Source organism: Camellia sinensis, chromosome 7 (genome assembly GCF_055761805.1).
Source record: "Camellia sinensis isolate YWXY chromosome 7, ASM5576180v1, whole genome shotgun sequence".
NCBI classification, from domain to species: Eukaryota; Viridiplantae; Streptophyta; class Magnoliopsida; order Ericales; family Theaceae; genus Camellia; species Camellia sinensis.
The window spans coordinates 159,078,293-159,097,846 of record NC_138967.1 but is presented as its reverse complement, the minus strand read 5'-3'; the positions used below and the strand labels follow the sequence as shown (position 1 = coordinate 159,097,846).

General features: G+C 35.5%; 2 protein-coding genes and 2 long non-coding RNA genes across 4 annotated transcripts; all 4 read left to right on the top strand.

Moving 5' to 3' along the window:
* Nucleotides 1-9,307: 9,307 nt before the first annotated feature.
* Nucleotides 9,308-11,862, top strand: LOC145795404 (putative mitochondrial adenine nucleotide transporter BTL1). The gene is made up of 5 exons (XM_082879666.1): nucleotides 9,308-9,661; nucleotides 9,739-9,831; nucleotides 9,937-10,639; nucleotides 11,473-11,567; nucleotides 11,677-11,862. Exons 3-5 carry the CDS (start codon nucleotides 10,421-10,423, stop codon nucleotides 11,711-11,713), a joined length of 351 nt encoding a protein of 116 aa, XP_082735792.1. The 5' UTR covers nucleotides 9,308-9,661; nucleotides 9,739-9,831; nucleotides 9,937-10,420; the 3' UTR covers nucleotides 11,714-11,862.
* A 398-nt stretch (nucleotides 11,863-12,260) lies between these two features.
* On the top strand, nucleotides 12,261-13,140 carry LOC114288309 (ferritin-3, chloroplastic-like). The gene is made up of 3 exons (XM_082879667.1): nucleotides 12,261-12,412; nucleotides 12,652-12,717; nucleotides 12,848-13,140. The coding sequence occupies exons 1-3, from the start codon at nucleotides 12,353-12,355 to the stop codon at nucleotides 13,001-13,003; spliced, it is 282 nt and encodes a 93-aa protein (XP_082735793.1). The 5' UTR covers nucleotides 12,261-12,352; the 3' UTR covers nucleotides 13,004-13,140.
* Nucleotides 13,141-13,894: 754 nt separating this feature from the next.
* LOC145795402 (uncharacterized) lies at nucleotides 13,895-14,614 on the top strand. Its single transcript, XR_014336315.1, has 4 exons — nucleotides 13,895-14,063; nucleotides 14,152-14,226; nucleotides 14,393-14,447; nucleotides 14,528-14,614. It is a non-coding gene; the product is annotated as an uncharacterized LOC145795402 (long non-coding RNA).
* Nucleotides 14,615-14,773: 159 nt separating this feature from the next.
* On the top strand, nucleotides 14,774-15,182 carry LOC145795403 (uncharacterized). Its single transcript, XR_014336317.1, has 2 exons — nucleotides 14,774-14,910; nucleotides 14,990-15,182. It is a non-coding gene; the product is annotated as an uncharacterized LOC145795403 (long non-coding RNA).
* The last annotated feature ends 4,372 nt before the right edge of the window (nucleotides 15,183-19,554 follow it).

Sequence of the window (19,554 nt, the reverse complement as noted above, 5' to 3'; positions counted from 1 at the left end):
CACCTCTTCTAGCCAGAACGCATACTTCCCAAACTTAGCATAAAGCTTATGGGCTCTAAGTAACTCAAGCACCACTCTCAAGTATTCCTTGTGCTCCTCCTCCGAAGGAGAATAAATGAGAATGCCGTCTACGAAAACGACCACAAAACGATCCAGGAATTCCTAGAAGATCCGGTTCATCAAATCCATAAACACTGCCGGTGCATTGGTGAGCCCAAATGGCATCACCAGAAATTCATAGTGGCCATACCGCGTACGGAATGCCGTCTTCGGAATGTCCTCCTCCCTGACTCTCAACTGGTGGTAACCCGATCTTAAGTCTATCTTAGAGAAACAACGGGAACCCTTCAACTGATCGAACAGATCATCTATACGAGGCATAGGGTACTTATTCTTAACCGTAGCCCGATTCAATTTTCGGTAATCGATACAAAGTCTCAAAGAACCACCTTTCTTTTTAACAAAGAGGGCTGGTGCTCCCCACGGCGAAACACTAGGACAGATATAGCCCTTATCTAGCAACTCCTGGAGCTGAATCTTCAACTCAACTAACTCGGCTGGGGCAAAATGGTAAGGTGCCATAGAAATTGGCGCCGTGCCGGGCACTAGGTCAATAGAGAACTCAATCTCTCGATGCGGTGGTAAACCAACAAGATCCTCGGGAAAGACGTCCGAGTACTCACAAACCACCCTTGGCAACACTATCTAGGTCTCATCACACTCACCACTCTCAAAGCTGGCAAGTAGACCACTAAACTCACCCTGCCCTCGCGGATCATAACTAGATGACAAAACACAACCAATCCGGTCCCCCAGAAAATGAAAACACTCCTCGCTCAAGGTACATAGTGTGACCCTCTGGCGGTAGCAATCGATAACTGCCCGGTATGACGATAACCAGTCCATACCCAAAATAACATCAAAGCCCTTCATGGGCATAACTACAAAAGGAAACGGAAGTCTATGATCGGCGACCTCTATATCACAACCTCTAACACCTTGTTTCAAGATCAATTCACCCCTAAGAGGTGACACTACACAAATAGGAGATGCTAACTGTGCTAACTCCAACTCCAAAACAGATGCAAATGCAGCAGACACAAATGAATGAGATGCACCCGTATCAATCGAAACATTAGCAACCGAGTTGCAAAACAAGAAAGTACCTCTCACAACAGATGGAGCCGGTACAAGATCCTGCGCGGTAACAGCATACACGCGCCCAGACGACCTCTGATCAACCTGCTCACCCCTAGGAGCATAAGACTGCTGCACAGACTGGGACGATGAAGCCCCCTGATTGGCCCTCAAGGCCTGAACCGACTGAGCTGGCTGATGACTCTGAGTCTGCCTCAAACTAGATGCACCAGATGTGCCACTCAACTGCGGGCAATACCTCTTCATGTGCCCTGGCTGACCACACTGATAACACGAGAGCGGCTGGCCTCTACCCTGACTCTGGCTCTGAGATCGAGCCGAAGATGATGCTGCTCTCTGTACTCCTCCCCGCTGAGGACAAACTGGAGACTTGTGGCCCAGCTGGCCACACTTGAAATAGGTAATGTCTCCCTGACTGCCTTTCCCCGAACTTGCACTCGGCACTGGAAAAGTTGATCTAGAAAAGCTACTCTGAGACTGTTGAGGAGTGAAACCTCTCTGTCTCCTGCCATCACTCTGGCCATCCTGACTCCTCTTGGAGCCTTTCTGCCCTTCCTCCTCCTTCTGCATCATGATCTCCACATGGGCTGCAGCATCCACCATACGCCCATAATCCCGAATCATAGTTCCTCCAACTCTCAGCTTGAGGCCACGCCTCAACTTCTTCTCAAACTCAATACAACGACGTTCTTCAGACGCCACCAACTCAGGTGCAAACCTGGATAAACTAGTAAATGCAGCCTCAAACTCGGCCACTGAAGAACTCCACTGCTTAAGTTGACAGAACTGGTCTCTCAGCTTTTCCCTGACAGCTGGAGATAAAAACCTCTCCTAGAAAGCATTTACAAAAGCTTCCCACGTACCTCCTATACGACCCTTTGTGAACTTCCACCACTGACCTGCATCCCCCTTCAGCTGGAACGATGCCAAGGTCACTTTCAACCCCTCGTCTTCGATGCCAAGCATCTCAAACGTCTTCGTTGTCTGTTCGAGCCATTCATCTGCCTTAAGCGGCTCTTTAGGATCACCCACAAATTCATCCGGATTAGACCGGAAGAACTCCCTCTTCATAAAGGCAGGTCCAGCATCCGCAACAACTACCTGAGCTTGATTCTCAGCTCTGAGAATGCCTACTGACTCCCTGAATGCCCCTGCTATCTCTCGGGCTAAAGCGCCCACAGCCTGCTGGCCTAATGGCTCGGCCACATTGGCTTGGCTAACTCCCTCCTGTACTGCCGGGATCTCCTCTGGCACAGGCACCTCCTGCCTACCTGGCCTACCACGCCTACCGCGTCCTCGTCCTCGTCCTGACATCTTAATAAAGGAAATAAAGACGTTAGCACATTAATAAATGTGCCGAAACTAAACACTCGCGTCCTAATGCATTGGGCAACAATAATTCATTCCACGTAAGCACATAATCACATAAGCACCTACGAATTTCATTCCTGGATAATGACAGTCCCGAGGCGTCACTATAGTTCCGGTTGGAAGCAGCATTGATCAAGTGCCTTTCCAACAAAACTATCAGAAACTCAAGGGTCCAACCAATATCCTAGAAACTACATTCCATACCCAAATAGTCACATAAACATGTTATCATATAAGCACATAACAGTATATCTAAGTCTCTATCAAGCGAGACGAACCCATTGTGATACTAATCACTTCCCACGTACCCAAAGTATTCGAACCCGGTACGCTCTGATATCAAGTTGTAACGCCCTCAAAATAAACCCATAATATATATAACATTGACATGCATTAATAAAAGAAAACCAACCATTATACCATTCATCAGAGTATTCTTATTGAAAAGCATTACATGTAACATCAAAAGTAAATGCCTTACGGGCTTACATCTTTCCAAGCCAACACTTGGACACAAATTATGAGTACTAACTCAACTACAAATTAAGCCCTTGGCTTGAGTGTTTACATGTAATATCAACTAAAATAAATGACAACTAAACTAAATAGAGTCTTCAACTCCAATTCCTTCCAAGCTAAGTCCTTGGAGGTAGCTTATCACCTGAACCTGAAAATGATGTTCCCGTATAGGGTGAGCCACAGCCCAGTAGAAATATACTAAACCAAATATAAGCATTGAATAAAGCAATAGCATTCAATAGATGGTTAACCAAGATAATCAATTATATCATTATACAGTCTCATGATACTAATGTCTATAACACGTTTCACTTTCCATTATTATCAATATGGCTCAGAACCTGGCCAAACTTACAGCAGTGAACTATATATCATATTCACATTACTTTCAATATCAACAAAACAAATGAGACTCATGCTCATATCAAAACACTTCATACTTCCCGTTTGATACACATTTTAGTGCTGTATCAATAACATGTAAAAACACTTCAATATCAATAAGCACACATAATAGTGGTGCTAATGGAGTCCATCCCCTATCTCCTCCCAAACAAAATCCGGTTTAGAGGTCCATCCCCTATCTTCCCCTAAACCGTGGAGTACATCCCCTATCTCCTCCCAAACAAAATGCATATACAATGTATTAAACACTTGTCATATACAACACACAATCAATACATGTATTTTCTGTATTAATTCAACAGTCTAAGTCAATGACTTAACCAATGTGATTAGTTTCAGTTTTCCCTAATCCACATGCAATGTCTACAACAATCACGACTATCCTCCACCGATAGCCCAAAACAGTTATTTCTAAACAGAAAATAAATGTATCAACTAACATAATTCCAACATTTTCATAGGTGAGTGATTAAACTAACCAACTACACCATTCAATCATTAAATTCATAATTTCCATGAATTCAACTAAATTCCCCAATTTTCCCTAAATTAATTATATAAATTAATTTATTACAACAACTAGGGTTTTTCCCAAAATTACCAAACAACCCCCAACATATCAAAATACCAAAACTTAGAACAAAACCTATAATATGGAGTAGGAAATCCCTACCTTGAAGTGAAGAACTCGAATGGAGAAGATGACGAAAGTCCAAAGTGCTTCAAATCCTCTCTTTTTCAGATTAAAAGAAAGCTCTCGCGAAGCTCTACCTTATTAACAAAGGACTTAGGGTAGAAATACACTCTAAGTAGATCAAACCTAAGAGAGAAGGTGTGTAGGGAGAGGGAGAAGACGGTTCTAGGGTTTTAGAATCAAAAGGAAGATGAAAAATGATCCAGAAAGTCGGATCTCGGATTTTTATAACAATCGCCCCGCTCGAGCGTGGAAACCGCCGCTCGAGCGACACTCACAGACTCCTGCTCGAGCGGCCAAAATCCAGCTCGAGCGGCGGATGCACACTTCCAGAAGTTTTTGCAGACAGGTCCCCGCTCGAGCGCCCAACTCCCCGCTCGAGCGTCACTCACAACCTCCTGCTCGAACGGCCAATCCCCCGCTCGAGCGTCCAACACTACACAGGACATACTGGATGGGTGTATTCCCCGCTCGGACAAGCCAAAATCTGGGCAACTAGACTTGGTTTCCTAAGCTCAACCAACCTGCTCCAAAACTTCCCAACACAACCCAAGACTCAATATAAGGATTAAAGGGTGCAAACAACATACTCTTAACAACCAGCTCCACGGAACCTAAGTCCGGATATAACAAGTAAAGAAAAGGGAAACCGGGATCGCTATAATATCACGTGTCTATAATGGCAACTAAATCACTTTTCAAATCCTCCAACCAAATACATATTCTTACTAATTTACTATTTAGGGTTCGTTTGGGAAGAATTTTTTTAGCTTGACTTTTTGATTTTTTTTCTAATTTAGCCTGGCTAAATTAGTTCCGTGTAGGAAAAACTTTTAAACTTTCTTTGACTTTTTTGTTTTTTTGTGAGAAAAAAAATAAAATAATTATAATTTAGATATGACATTTTGTCTTATTGACTTATTTAGTCTATTTTTTCTTTCTATACTTTTTTAGTTCCAACTCATTTGCTAAACGATAGCTTACTCCTTCAATTATTCCATTTGTCTCAAAATATTAGTCTTTTAAGAGAATTTAATTAATTTTTTTTTTTTTGAGAAGATCAATTGTCATAATTAATAAATTTAAAAGAGATTTTTTTAAACATATGTCCTTAGGCTATATGTTAAGAAGGCATTAAATGAGAATAACCACACCCACTTATATAGAAAGAATAAAAAATTTAAAAGTTATCTCAACTCAATAAATGTGTTTATAATGACTCTAAAATGCCCTTTTTATTTTCTTTTCATTTTACTTATTGACATCACAATTCTTATTTTTTGTATCCCTTTTTTTTTCAAAAAAAAAAAAAAAAAAAAAAAATTCTTTTGACCCACTTGTCACAATTATTTTTTATTTTTATTTTTTATGGTTGTGTTAGTTTTTTTTTTTTTTTTTTTTTTTTGATGAAATTTCGATTTGCATTTGTTAAAAAACACTGTTAATTTGGTTGAATTTTTAGAATTTTTTTTGTAGACAAAATTTAAAAATTAGTTTGATAAAAAAATAATAAACGCTCATTATTTTTATATAATTTTCTTTTTTTGAGAAACAAGTAATTTGAAATTTTTTTTAAAAAATATCCTCCTTTGTATTTATTTTTTTATTAAACTGAATTTTTGAATGGATTCTACTTTTGATCCCACTCTGCGGAGTGCGTTTAGGTCAATTTCAAGCAGCAACGGTGAGTGAAAGCAAGCGTATGGTTGATCCAATATCGTTAGGAAGAGGGTTTCCCTGGTTTCTTCACCCCTACGCCTAGGACTCAAAAGGATATTAGAGGGCTGCTTTACCATAGGCGGATTGTGGAAAAGCACGTGAGAGAAGTAACTACGTGAAGACTTTATCACTCTTACCATTGGATAAGAATTTTCGTAACTCTTTTAGAGCTCTTCAAGTGAGGAAGACAAACCTTCATGACCCATTTAGGGGTTATTTGGGATGTCCTAAATAAGTGCACTTTTTGACTTTTTGGACTAAAAAGTTGAGGAAAAAAATATAGGCCTTGTTTGGTTTGTGTTTCCCAAAAATTTTTGGAAAAAATTCTCTACAAATAAGTTTTCAAAAGTAATCAAACCAAATAAATTTTTTCAAAAAAATTTCCCAAAACTTGTTTGGTTTACAAGTTTTCCAAACAAATCTCTCTCTCGTACATATCAAATCAATCACTTTTTCAAAACTCTCTCTCAAAATAATTTTCCAAAACATCTTTTGAAAAAAACCAAACCAAACAATTTTTCATACTTTTTATCTCTAAAACTCATCTCCCAAACTCAACCCAAACATACCCATAGTTGTTTGGGTTAACTTTTTGACTTTTTATAGAAAAATGTGTATTAAAAAATTGTATAAATTAGTTTGTAGGGAAAAATTAGGATTGAGAGTTGTGCAGCCGTACTTTTGACTTTTGGTGAATAGTGATAACTTTTTAACTTTTTGAGTAATTTTTTGACTTTTTAACTTTTCAAGCACATGTCAAACTTGACCTTAGTAGATGGCTTGATCACATCCTCCTTAAGGAAACCCCAGAGACATGACTTTTTAACTTTTCAAGCACATGCCAAACTTGACCTTAGTAGATGGCTTGATCACATCCCCCTTAAGGAAACCCCAGAGACATTCCCCTGTTTCATCGTGGCATCCCCCCCCCCCCCCAAGTTCAAGGGGACCAAAAAATGCCTTTCGTTAATCAACCAAATACAAATATTTTGAGGGGCTCACTGTGTTAGTACCGTTAAAAGAAAAAACACTACCATATAGTTTTTTTTTTTGGGTTCTAATACCATAATATTACATATAAATGGGGTTACTTTTGTCCATGTAAGGAAAAAAAATTAGTTTCTCAAAAATATTAAATTTATTTCCACTTTTGAAAAGCTTCTCTGTACAAGTGGAAGTTATTGAAGTTATTTATTATTTTCTTAACATATGTCTTTATAACACATGTTAACAAGACCTTTTAAAAGAATGACAAAATAAGAAATTCATATTATTTTAGTCATTGATTTTTTAAAATGAAGTAATATTTTGGGACAATGAAAAATAGAATAAGTGACTAATATTTTGGGACTAAATGATTATTATTTTATTTTTTTATCTATGAATTTGTATATTTTGACATTTTCAATTATAAAAGTGTATCATTTTGCCCTCAGTAGATTCCCTCCAGATCAACTCTAAAAGGAGTATATTTATACAATTTTCATAATTAAAGAGGTCAACATATTCGTGTTCATAAATGGAATAAAGTGATATTCGTTAATAGTTGAAGAAGTCTTAATGTATTTAACTCTTTTTATTATGGGTTTGGCTTCTCTCGTGTTCAAAATCCAACTTGATAGAGTATTTCAACTTAGGTGGCCGAATCTCGGTGATCCACATTGTTCACTTTTTGGTACTCATTGAGAATAATATTTATGTAAAAAATCAAGATGATTGGACTTCGGTAGCTATACGTTTGAATCACATTTATCTTAAAAAGAATAGATGCCAAATATAATTTCAAGAATAACTATCAATTTTTTAACACTACAGGAAACGGGGCAATTAACGGCGTTTAATTAATGGCGTTTTACTAAACGTCACGTTTGCTAATTTTTAACGACGTTTTTTAATCGTCGCATATTTTTTAAAACCAAAACGGCACCGTTTCTAGTTGAAGGCGTTTAAAAGCGCCTCCGAATGCTGTAGGTACACGCGCCCCTTTATGAAACCCTTATTTTCGAATCTGAGTCCAAAGTGTAAGCAATTTCGCGCACATATATATATCTCTCTCTCTCTCTCTCTCTCAGCGAGGAAGAAGACGGAGGAGATCAATCGGCTGTTCTTGAAGCTTGAATATATAACACTGAGTCTTAGCTTGAATACGCACACATCTCTCTCTCTCTGTCAATCCTTATACGCACACATTTCTTCATCGAAGCTCCATCTGCACCTGCGATTTCGAAGCGATTTGGAAGATTCAGATCGATTTCGAGATTCAGAGCGATTTCGAAACTCCATCGCCACCGTCATCTGCACCGGCGAGGTAGCGAGCTCCACCGTCTCTCTCTCTCTCTCTAGATCTATGAAATCAATGTTTTGAAGGCATTCTTACTTGAACCTCATTTGCAGAGATTCAGAGAGAGGCATTCTAACTTGATCCTCATTTACTGAACTTTAATCGATACTCTCTCTCTCTCTCTCTCTCTATTTCTTTCGAATTTTACTGCATGTATAACATTTGTATACATCAATATGTGTGTTTGTTGAATTGTTGAATTGATCTGTTAGGTTCTTTTTTGAACTGAAAGAAACTTCTACACTATTTTTCATACGACAATTTGGATAAATAGGACACAATATTGGGCCAAAAAAGATGATAGCTCAACAAAAATTTAACCATAATTGTGAATCAATATTCTGGAAATACATATTAGATCACAGAGCTACAAAACAAACATTTGTTTGCCTGTGTTCATGTAATTACCTATATATTCACCATTTACAAATGCAACCATTGGTGGCCAAGGTTTGCTATTTGTAGGACTGGGTTAATATCAGAACGCATTGGTAAGTCACAGCAATCAAAATGTATAATGCAAGATGAATTCAAAAAACATGTCAGATCTGTGGAAAGTTTAGAAAGAAAATTGTGAAAGCTGAGCAAGATAGAATTACCTGGTGTTGTACCAAGCATAGTCTGAGGTATCTTTAGTCAAGCTATAGAGCTCCAATGGAGACTTGCTTTTTAGTTGTAATTGGTGTATGTTTGGAATACTTTCTTGGGACATTTCCCATTTAAGATTTTGTGCATTGTTTGATGGATGGAAATTCCTTTCATAAATATGTGTAGGAAGGTGAGTGTCATTAGCAACATATGAAAACAAAACTTTGAAGAGAGGACTATCATTTAAAATTTTGGAAGTACAGATACACAGTTGAAGTGTGTGTTTTTTTTTAGAAGGGCACAGTTGGGGTGTTAATTAGGCAGTTTAACCTCTGCTAGTTGGACTCTTTTCTACAAATATTTTGTGCAAAATTTAAATAGATTTTTCTGCATATTTTATTGTCTACTGTCACAGGGGTAAATGGATTTGCATTGGCTTGCAGAACTACTATCATCAAATTGTCTTGTGTTCTCTATTGATTCTTAAAAACCTTGCTTCCCACTTTTTTCAGACATTCGGAACTGGATTCGCAACATTAAACAGCATGCTTCTGATAATGTCAACAAGATACTGGTAGGGAACAAGGCTGATATGGATGAAAGCAAAAGGGTATGTGGTTTGTTTAAACCTCTGTGTGTGTGTGTGTGTGAGCCCCTGCTCCCCTTCACTTCTTTTTATATCACTTAAATTGCCTTTGATTTCAATTCTACTAGTTCAGCTCATGTCTTCAATTTAGTTCCATTTCAAAGTTTGCTTGTGAACCTCTCGAACCTGAAAATCTCTCCTCATAAAATCTATGTATGCTGTGCCAACCTCTAAGGGCCAAGCACTTGCAGATGAATATGGCATTAAATTCTTTGAAACTGTAAGTACAACACACTTAAATTCTCTAAAAAATTTATCAACCGTGTCCTTTTTACTGATTAAACTTGCCGTTTACAGAGTGCAAAGACAAATCTTAATGTTGAGCAAGTCTTCTTTTCAATAGCTAGGGATATAAAGCAAAGGCTCGCTGACACTGACTCCAGGGCAGAGGTATTTGAATCACATGACACGTGTCTTGTTTTTTAATTAAGAATTTCACTTTGGGGTCACTCTGTTCTAAAGTGCTGAAAACTACTTACAATTTGTGTTTTGCAGCAGCCTCAAACTATCAAAATCAATCAACCGGAGCAGGGGGCTGCAGGTGGTCAACTTGCGCAAAAATTAGCTTGCTGCGGTTCTTAAACAAACAAGTTATTGCAGGAGCAATGGTAACGTATTGGAGGCTGCTCTTCGGAGAAAACCAGAATGAAAGAACTAATTATGATGGCAAATATAATGCGTACTTATAACTTTTTCTGAAAGTCAATTCTTTCAAAGCTTGTTTTAGTGTGCATTACAGCTGGATTTGGATTTGTTTACAATCAGTGTTTTGAAGGAGTTTTTAGAAAAAACCTGGTAAATCTAGTTGTAGTGATAGACAAATTTGTAGTTTATCTGTGTTGCATCTATAATACATATAAATGTTGACATATATTTGTATCTGTTTGTCTTTACATACATATATTAGGTTTGTGGATACCATATTCTGAATCTGAGTAAACAAAATTTGAATCTTACCTACTTTATAGTTGATTCTGTTATGGAAAAAAATGCAGAGTATGTGGGTTATTTATTGGAAATTTGGTGTATTAATTTTGTAATGGATATGGTATCGGAATCGCAGAAGAAGAGGCATTGCGTGATGGGGGGAGATGTATATGGAGTGGTAATGGTTCCCAATGAGCTGGACCTCCTCGACAAGGATCACTCCTTCCACCTTCTTCCTTTCCAACCTCCTCGCCTTACTAAACATATCCAAGTAAGTAATTTATTAATGCATACCATACCCCTTCTTTTTCTTTTCTTTTCTTTTCTTTTCTTTTCTTTTAATTGTTCTGTCTATAAGTTAGTTTGTTTCAATTTGGAAATTGGATCTGTAAATTTGTTTCAATTTTCTAACTCACGCACTCCCTCCCTCCCTCCCTCTGTGTTTATGCTTGATTATTGCTGTTATTTTATTATATCCAAATATGCAGCCTAATTGATTCTTTGAATATTCATATTCATATTCATATTCATAATCTTATTCATATTCTTATTCTTTCGTTTGGATTATGAGAAAATAATCTCACTTTTCACTCTCACATTAATTCTTTTATTTATTTTTAAATTTTTATTCTCTCTGCTTTCGATGATGATATTAGGGATTTCAAAAGGTTTAATTTGTGAGTTCCATTCTATGCCCACTTCCCCCATCATCCTTCTTCAAACGCATAAAAACACACTTTACATACTGTGACTCTGGGTATTTTGGCTCAACAACATGCTCGCTCAGATTTCAGTTTTCAATTTTTTCTCACTTCTGTTCTGTGGCATTTCATTTTTGTTACCAACCGTATGCTAGAATATAATCTTCTTCTTTGTCTTCTAATAAATAATATGATTAGATATTAAACACAAGTCTGATTGTATTAGTTCCATTATTCCTTATCTGTTATAACTCCTGCCCTTTATTCTTTTGGAATATATGAATATATAATACATCTATAGGTAGGTAGGTATACATAAAGTTGTTTTCATATTTCGTGTACCAAAATGATATAGGAGGCATGCTTTATCCAAATGAAAAAGAAATGATTTGTTTTGGTTCAGGATTTTCTGAGGACTAGAGAAGTTGGTGAGTTTCTTAGTGGTGCTTTGGCTGGGGCTATGACCAAAGCTGTTCTTGCTCCTCTTGAAACCATCAGGTTTGCTTTGCTCCTTTTTCTAGCAATTTCTTTTGCATACCATCCAGAAAGAATGCACTTGCATTCACTACTGCATTTGATATTCTTTTTTACGTATTTGTTCTATTAGCATCTCCAAAGCTTATATACCTTCCATGCTGAATTGAAACCTGTCTCTGTGGAGCTATTTTCAACTGACTTGGGCTCTTATCTGCTATGTAACTACAACTTTCCTGGTTTCCAGGTGTTTCTAAGCCTTAACCTAGCTCAGTGTTACTTCTATTTTTGAAGTTTGGGACTCCACACATGGCTTTGCATTCACCATTCCAGTCCATTTGGGGACAATTTTTCATTTGGGTCATGGGCACTATTTTGGAACATGTGTTTGTTGGCCTTGCCATTATTCTTGTGGAACATTGCTTGGTCTGAAAACCCAACCCGATTTCATGAAAACAGAAGCATAACTAAGTATTATTATTTGGATTAAAGACCCAAGATAACAATGACATCTTAGCCTGTTGTTTTGGGAAGTAGCTATTTTAGTTGATTTTTTAGTTTTTTTTTTAAAAGACGTGCAAAGAAGTAGAGAGAAAAGTTGACTTTTTGGTAGTGACCTTTTAGCTATTTTAGTATGTTCCCAAACTTGCCAAGTGCTTGTAAAATTGCCTTTGTTTTGTGGTTTTGCTGTTCATGGCATGTCAATTTGTGTACTCATACTCATGAACCCTTTATTTTAAAAAAAACTGATTGAAACCTCTGTATCTTAAGTGATTGATACTGATTGTGGCTAATTTGTTGATTTAGCAATGGAGCTTGCACGGTCTTTGGAGAAGTTGACAAATGAAAAACTTCTGAACTTGCACGCTGTAAGACATTCCTTTTGTGTCTTGTTTACTTGGCTCTAGTTCTTGTTATAGTTTTCATTCTTTTTAGGCAGTTCTATATGACCAATGGAGAAAATGTCCCAGGAGGTTGTGTTACATTTTGTGACTCCAAGGATCGAAAAGTTGATCTATGTAATCCAGTGTGTTTGAAATTGCTTACTGTCGTTATTCTAGTGTGAAGTTGAGGTATTGGTTATTTACGACATTAACTGTGACAACAGGTAACAAGCCAGAACAATGATGCTCAGTTGACAGATTTTGTCGAAAGTGAATTTTTAACTGAGCAGGTGAAATGCAATTTCATTTGTTCCCATTCATCTGAAATTTCCTTATTTCCTTTTAGAAGATAATTGTGTCACTTATGTAGCATGATATACTAATTTCTGGGTTCATTCTTTTTCTTATTATTATTATTAGGTGGAAGCCATTAAGAAGATGTCAGAATACGTTGCTCAGTTGAGGATAGTGGGCAAAGGACATGGTATGAATCCAAATTCCTCACACCTTGATCCCTATTTTAATCCATTTTGTTTTGTAATTTTGGCCTTGTTGGAGCAAATGCTAAAATGCTAAAATGGATAGTGAAAGAACACCATATTTGGCATGACATTGTATAAGAATACCAAATTTGAGCACCATAAAGTCTAAGAACCCATAATACTTCACCAGACACTTGATGTGGCTTAGATTTAATTCTTGTATAGTGGTAAACCATACTTGAAATGAATATCAACCATTCAATACTTATTCTGATTAAATTTTTTGGGTACCTAGCAGTTGCTGTTTTAGATTTAGTTCATGTGTTTGCTATTATTTTTATTTACAGAGTTTCCGAGGAACTTCGCAAGGACTATGTTTCCGTTGTTGTAGATTTGTGCAGAAACTTTTAGTTGAGGCTTGAAAAATAAGGTTGAAAACTTGAGAGGAGTGAACCAATGGCTGGGCAGATTTTGCTGAGGCTTGAAAAGGGCAATAATTGCAAGATAAAAAGAAGAAAGAGGGAGGTGGGTGGGTGGGTGGGTGGGTGGGTGGGTGGGGGGGGGGGGGAATCTAGGAATCACTCCCAGAACTGGGCATCACACCTACTGTTAGAATTGTATCACACTAATTCAAAGAAGCTATAAAAGCTCTGAAGATTCTCTAAAAACTTGACTCTATTAATTAAAAATCATTACCCGGCTTTTGTTCCTAACCTGCTCTGCTTTTAAATAGCTTGTTTGTGTTGTAAATGCCTACTTTTCCTTTTTCGTTGCTTCTGTTTTAGTTTATTATACATTTTTTAAAAATCTTTTATCTAGTTTGTGAGTTTATTTGGAATCCGATAAGCTTACAGTTAGTAGCGGGCCAATGCTAGATCAGATGATTTGGAAATTTGAGAGATTAAATCTATATTCCTCATTGAGTTGAGACATTTTATTTCGGATTGACTATTGAGTGAGTTCATTCTCTCGTCTCTACTTGTAGCATCCATTCTAGGGAAACCTACATGGATCTCAAAAGCCACACCAGAAGGCTAAATAGGTAAGTTTCTTCAAAAGGCGGTGCTCTCTATGCCCTAGGCTTGATTCATGCAAACCATGGGGAGGGTATCAAACAATTTCTTCGTGATAGCCTATGCAGTACCAACATAGAGGTGCTTGCTCTCTATAATCTATTATTCGGTTACTTTTGTGCACCATGAATTTCTGTTATAATGGTGTTGGACACTTTGATTGGTGCAGGTTATTCAGCATGGTGCATGCTTGGGTCTGGGCTTGGCAGCTCTTGGAACTGCTGATGAAGATATCTATGACGACGTAAAAACTCTGCTTTATACTGACAGTGCTGTTTGTGGTTTCCTGTTTGAACCTTGTACTCACATTCTGTAAATTATCTTAAATTAGCATGATAGTTATTTATTTAATATTTTTCTCAATTAACCACAAGATGAGTATTATCTCATCAACTTTGCTATTGTTTTAGCTCAGAAGCAGTTAATTTTGTTAGGAATCAGCTTCGGCAACACGGAGATGTTCAGGTAAAAAATTTGCCTCAATTCTGGTATACCAGTGTTATGGTTTACAAAGTTTTAACTTCTTTTGTTCTGATTTTTGTTAGCTTGTGAGGCGCTTGGAAGAGCAGCTCTGGTAATAGATGCGTGGATGTTTATTTTTCTTGCACAATGCTTGATCATACCTGCAAATTTTGCCATCTAGATGGCAAAATTTTAGAGACATTAGATCTCGAATCGATGTTAGTTGGGCAATCATAAATGTAGTTGAACTTGACATCTATCAGTAGAAGTCCTCTCCACCTCTATTTTTTCTTCGTTAGTAAAAATTGATGCTTTTGATTAGTGATTGTATTTGATGCCCAATCATTTATGTATAGGAGAAAGTAACAGTCTTTTTTTGTTTCTTTTTGTTTGTAGATTTTGACAGATGCTGCCTTACTGAAACTACAAAAACTAGAGATAAGAGGATCTACGTAACAAACTTCAGGTGAATGATCCTATTTCTGTTTTTTCTTCATGCTAAGGCAAGCAAAGAACAAATTTAATGCTGTAAACATCTTTTTCAGGGATCTCGAGCTGAAGTGCTGGAGCAAGAGATCTTGAACTTGCGGAATGACATGCTCAAGGCAGTTTTTTATCGTTATGTTTACTTTTATATTTTGTAGAGTTATGTCTATTTTATTGTATAGTAAGCTCTATTTTAATTGATGTATTTAAAGTCTGAATTGTTATTATTCTTAGGTATGCAATGCATTGTTTCTTATTTTTAATTTTGTTTTTAAGTTTAGTTTATTTATTATTTTAATAAACATCAATTATTAGTTTTTAATAATTGTTTGACAGGTATTTTTTTTTGTTCAACCATATAAAATTAACAAAATTTAAAAATTAAAAAAAAAGGCTATGGCGGCGTTTAAAAAACGTCACTATATCCCATCCCAACGGCTAAATTTTTAAAATGTATAAATGTCTATGACGGCATTTTCAAAAACGTCGCTAAATGTCATAGTGATATCATAGTACAGTTAGTAGGACATTTGGTGGCGTTTTTAAAAACGCCGCCTATACTAATATAACGACGTTTTCCAAACGTCTTAAAGTTATAGCGACGGCCGCGTCATCGGCGTTTGGTTCTAAACGTCACAAAAAGATTTAGTGACGTTTTTAGTACTTTTAGTGGCGTTTTTAAAACGCCGCTAAAAGTGAATTTTCCAGCAGTGTAAAGACAAATGTGATTCAAACATATAACCACCGAAATCCAATTATTTTGATTTTTTTATATGAATATTTTTCTTAATGAATTCTAAAACGTGAACGATTTGGATCACCGAGATTGAGCTTACAATGGGCCTACTAAGCCCAAATACTCTCTCATGTTGGGAATCCAACTTGAGAAAAGCCAAATTCTTTTATTATTACAACTTTGTTTAAACATAAAAAATCCATTTTATACTTTTTCCTAACCTCCAAAACCCAAAACCCTAACACCACCATTCTGTCTGGTGCTCTCCCCACTTGTTCTAGCTCCGATGACCATTCCTAACCCCTCCCTGTCCTTACCCATCCCTTTTTAACTCGTCTCTGCCATACAACCATCGTCGCCAACCCTATCACCCACATCGAGGGCTTCACCACCTTCATCAAACTTTAAAGTGACATTGTCCTTAAACAACATAGACAAAAAAGTGTAATTTGCCCTTTTAATTTGGTTCTTGAACCATATCAATTTTCCCTAATTTAGCCCAAGTCTCAAATGCCTATTCAATTTATAAGGAAAAATGACATGTTAACAAGTACGTGACATTTTACATACAAATATGATCAAAAACAATTTTCCTCGTTCCTCTTAAGTATTACTCTCTCCATTTCAAATTATTTATCAATTTTCACTATTTTAAATATCTCAAAATGCTGTTTATATTTTTAATTTATTCCTATTTTCAACAATTTTAAAGACTTTATGAATCTGCCACCGTAAGTAGTACATACATGTTAAATACCAACTCATATGACTTTAGTGGGCACATCTTTTGTTTTACTTTTGCGAATTTATATAAATTCATGTGAGTTAAGATATAATATGTATTTATTGATTATTTATTTATTTATTTATGTTCTTACATTTTTTTTAAAGTCAATGGAAACTATTTGAGAACAGCATCATATATATATCTCAACTTAACAAGTGGATATATGTAAATTATATGTGAGCTTTAGTATCGTTTAAAGTTCGAGAAATTGTAAATAAATGAAATTGTCTTAAAATAATTGTATTATATGCATAATTTCTTATATGTATCACTCGATACTTTCAATACCGGTAAATCATGACCAACACAAGGTCAGTGAGATAAATGTTTGATTTGTACTTCAATCATATTAACATAACCAAGCAGGGGACGAAATTTAAGGCTTACCAAATGGCTGCAAAATGCTTACTTCTCTTCTTTTGGGTTCTTGTTCTAGTTATGGTATTTGATAATGGAATTTAGAATGTATTTGGATTATAAATTTATTAATTGACATTTTGGGAACATGGTAAAAATGTCCAAAAACGTGGCTGCAAAAAACACCAGAAAAGCCATTTGGCAAGTGCCAAAAACGCAGCTGTAAAATTACAAATTAGGGCCTATGAAAAAAAATAAAAAAAATAAATCTCTTATGTTGAGTAAGGGTATTTTGGTCATTTTAATTTGATTTGATACCATAAATAAATATTAAATTAAAAAGCAAAAAGCCAGCTTTTTACCAACTTCCCAAATCACTTTCAAAAAAGCCAAAAAACTTGGTAAAAAGCCAAAAGCCAACTTTTTACGAACTTCCCAAATCACATTTCATCTCCATTTTACTTTTTTTTTTCTTATTCTTTTTAAATTCTTATTCAAATTCATCATCCAAACCTAAACATAATTTGAAGACACTGCTATTAAAATTCTTATTAAACATAATTTTAATAGATGTTTTATTTAATTTCATTATTCAATTATTATGATTATTATTTAAATAAATTTATTTAAAATTTTAATTTAAAAAATAACATTTACTTTTATTGATATTTTATTAATTTAATTTATTTAATTAAAAAAAATAAATTTATTTAATTGTGTGAAAAATAGCATAAAATAAATTTTTATTTAATCTAGTTAAAAATAATTAAAATATTAAAAATATGTTTAACATTGCTATTACTTAGTAAATAATTGAATAGGGTAAAATAGTCATTTGAACATTTATCATTCTCTATAATATCCCAAACAAAAATAGGATTCATATCCTATCCATCCAAATAGTCATTTTCTGACATTTAATCCCATGACTAAACAAACATGGGATACAAATTCAGTCCAACCAAATAGTCCGGGGACAGTGTATCCCAAGACTAACAGTCCGGTGAATTCCAACCCCCCCCTTATCCAGTCCGTCTAAACAAATACGCCCAAATGAATAGTCATTCTGTAAAAAACACTACAACAAAAAGCAGTTTTGGCGATCAAAAATGTAAATTTCGTCGCTGAAAGTAGGACAATTGGCGACTAAAATTGAATTAGTAGCCAAAAGTGAAGACTTTTGGCAACTAAAACAGTTTAGTAGCCAAATGTGTACTTATTGGCGACTAAAATCAGATTAGTCGCTGATTACATGGGTTTTAGCGACTAAAACAATTTTAGTAGCCAAAGGTGAAGGTTTTTGGCGACTAAAAAAGATTAGTAGCCAAAAGTATAGGCTTTGGCGACTAAAAAATGGTTTGGTCGCCGATTGTAGGTGTTTTACCGACAAAAAAAAATGTTGTAGCCAAATGTAAAGGTTTTTGGCTACTAAATAATTTTTAGTAGCTAAAGGTGGACAATTGGCGACTAAAATTAAGTTTAGTCGGCAAAAGTGGCGGTTTTGGCGACTAAAAATCAGTTTAGTCGCCGAAAGTGGTTATTTTTATACGGAAATTAATTTTTTTAGCGACTAAATTATTGGTAGTAGCCAAAACTAAGGTTTTTGGCGACTAAAAAAAAACTTTAGTCGCCAAAAGTGGCTCCCTTTTATTTTTAATAATTAATTTATTTTTTACATAAATTAATATTGAATAAAAATAATTATATATATATATGTAGTTTTAAATTAATACAGGTCAATATACTATATAAATAATATATATTGCATATATATTTATGTGATCTTGTAGTGGCATAGTGGATGGAGTGTGCTGGTAAAGGTGTACAAAGTAGAAGATCCGTGGTTTGAATCTCAGAAAAAGCAAAAAAGTTGGTAAATTTTTTTTTTCACGGAAGCACCTTTGGCGACTAAAATTATTAGTCGCCAAAAGTCTTTATTTTGGCGACTAAATGGATTAGTCAACGATTCAGTGAGTATTGGCGACCAAAGGATTAGTCGCTAAATGTATGATTTTGAAAAGTGTAAATCACTATTAGCGACTAAAATGTTGGTCGCGAAAGAGCTGCTTTTTGGCGACTAAAAAAGTTTTAGTCGCCAATACCTCTGCCGACCATCTATACGCGACAAAACCAGAGACTAAAAAAATTAGTCGGGGAAAGTAAAAAGTCGACTTTTGGCGACTAAAAACGGACTTTTGGCGACTAAAAATTTAGTCGCCAAAGGTGCTTTTTCTTGTAGTGAAAGATTAAGAAATTAACATTCCATTCCGTTGCACTTTTTATTCCGGTAAATCAAACATATCTTTATAATGTTCTTAATGTTTTTGTTTTTTCAACATTTTACTACACAAATAGTGAGGGAGAAAAACTAATTTAAAACAAAAAAAAAATCCCCCTACTTGTTGATTGAAAATCAATAAAAAATGTTTATGGAAAAAAAGACAATAATACAAAGGAAGAGATTAGATTATTTGAATTATGCGAGATGAGGCATTAAGGCCCCGAATTTACATAATCCTTTTCAATAAAATAATAAACTCATTCAAGATTTATTTATTTTTAAGCATAAATTATAATAAAATAAAATAAATTATTGACGCGGATCAAAGGTGCAACAACTACAATAATCAGATTACTTAAAAAGAACATATCACACTAAACTTTACACATGCTTCTAAGGACATCCACAATTGATGTGTTAAAGTTGTGTGCTAAAGTATGTTATATGACACAGTATTAAAAGT

What these genes read in the sequence shown, in the direction of transcription:
- LOC145795404 (XM_082879666.1), top strand. Translation starts at nt 10,421, where the DNA reads ATGGAAAAAAATGCAGAGTATGTGGGTTATTTATTGGAAATTTGGTGT. An exon ending in GCCTTACTAAACATATCCAA is followed by an intron (nt 10,640 to 11,472) that starts GTAAGTAATTTA and finishes GTTTTGGTTCAG; the next exon opens with GATTTTCTGAGGACTAGAGA. An exon ending in GCTCCTCTTGAAACCATCAG is followed by an intron (nt 11,568 to 11,676) that starts GTTTGCTTTGCT and finishes TTGTTCTATTAG; the next exon opens with CATCTCCAAAGCTTATATAC.
- LOC114288309 (XM_082879667.1), top strand. Translation starts at nt 12,353, where the DNA reads ATGGAGCTTGCACGGTCTTTGGAGAAGTTGACAAATGAAAAACTTCTG. An exon ending in AACTTCTGAACTTGCACGCT is followed by an intron (nt 12,413 to 12,651) that starts GTAAGACATTCC and finishes CTGTGACAACAG; the next exon opens with GTAACAAGCCAGAACAATGA. An exon ending in GTGAATTTTTAACTGAGCAG is followed by an intron (nt 12,718 to 12,847) that starts GTGAAATGCAAT and finishes TATTATTATTAG; the next exon opens with GTGGAAGCCATTAAGAAGAT.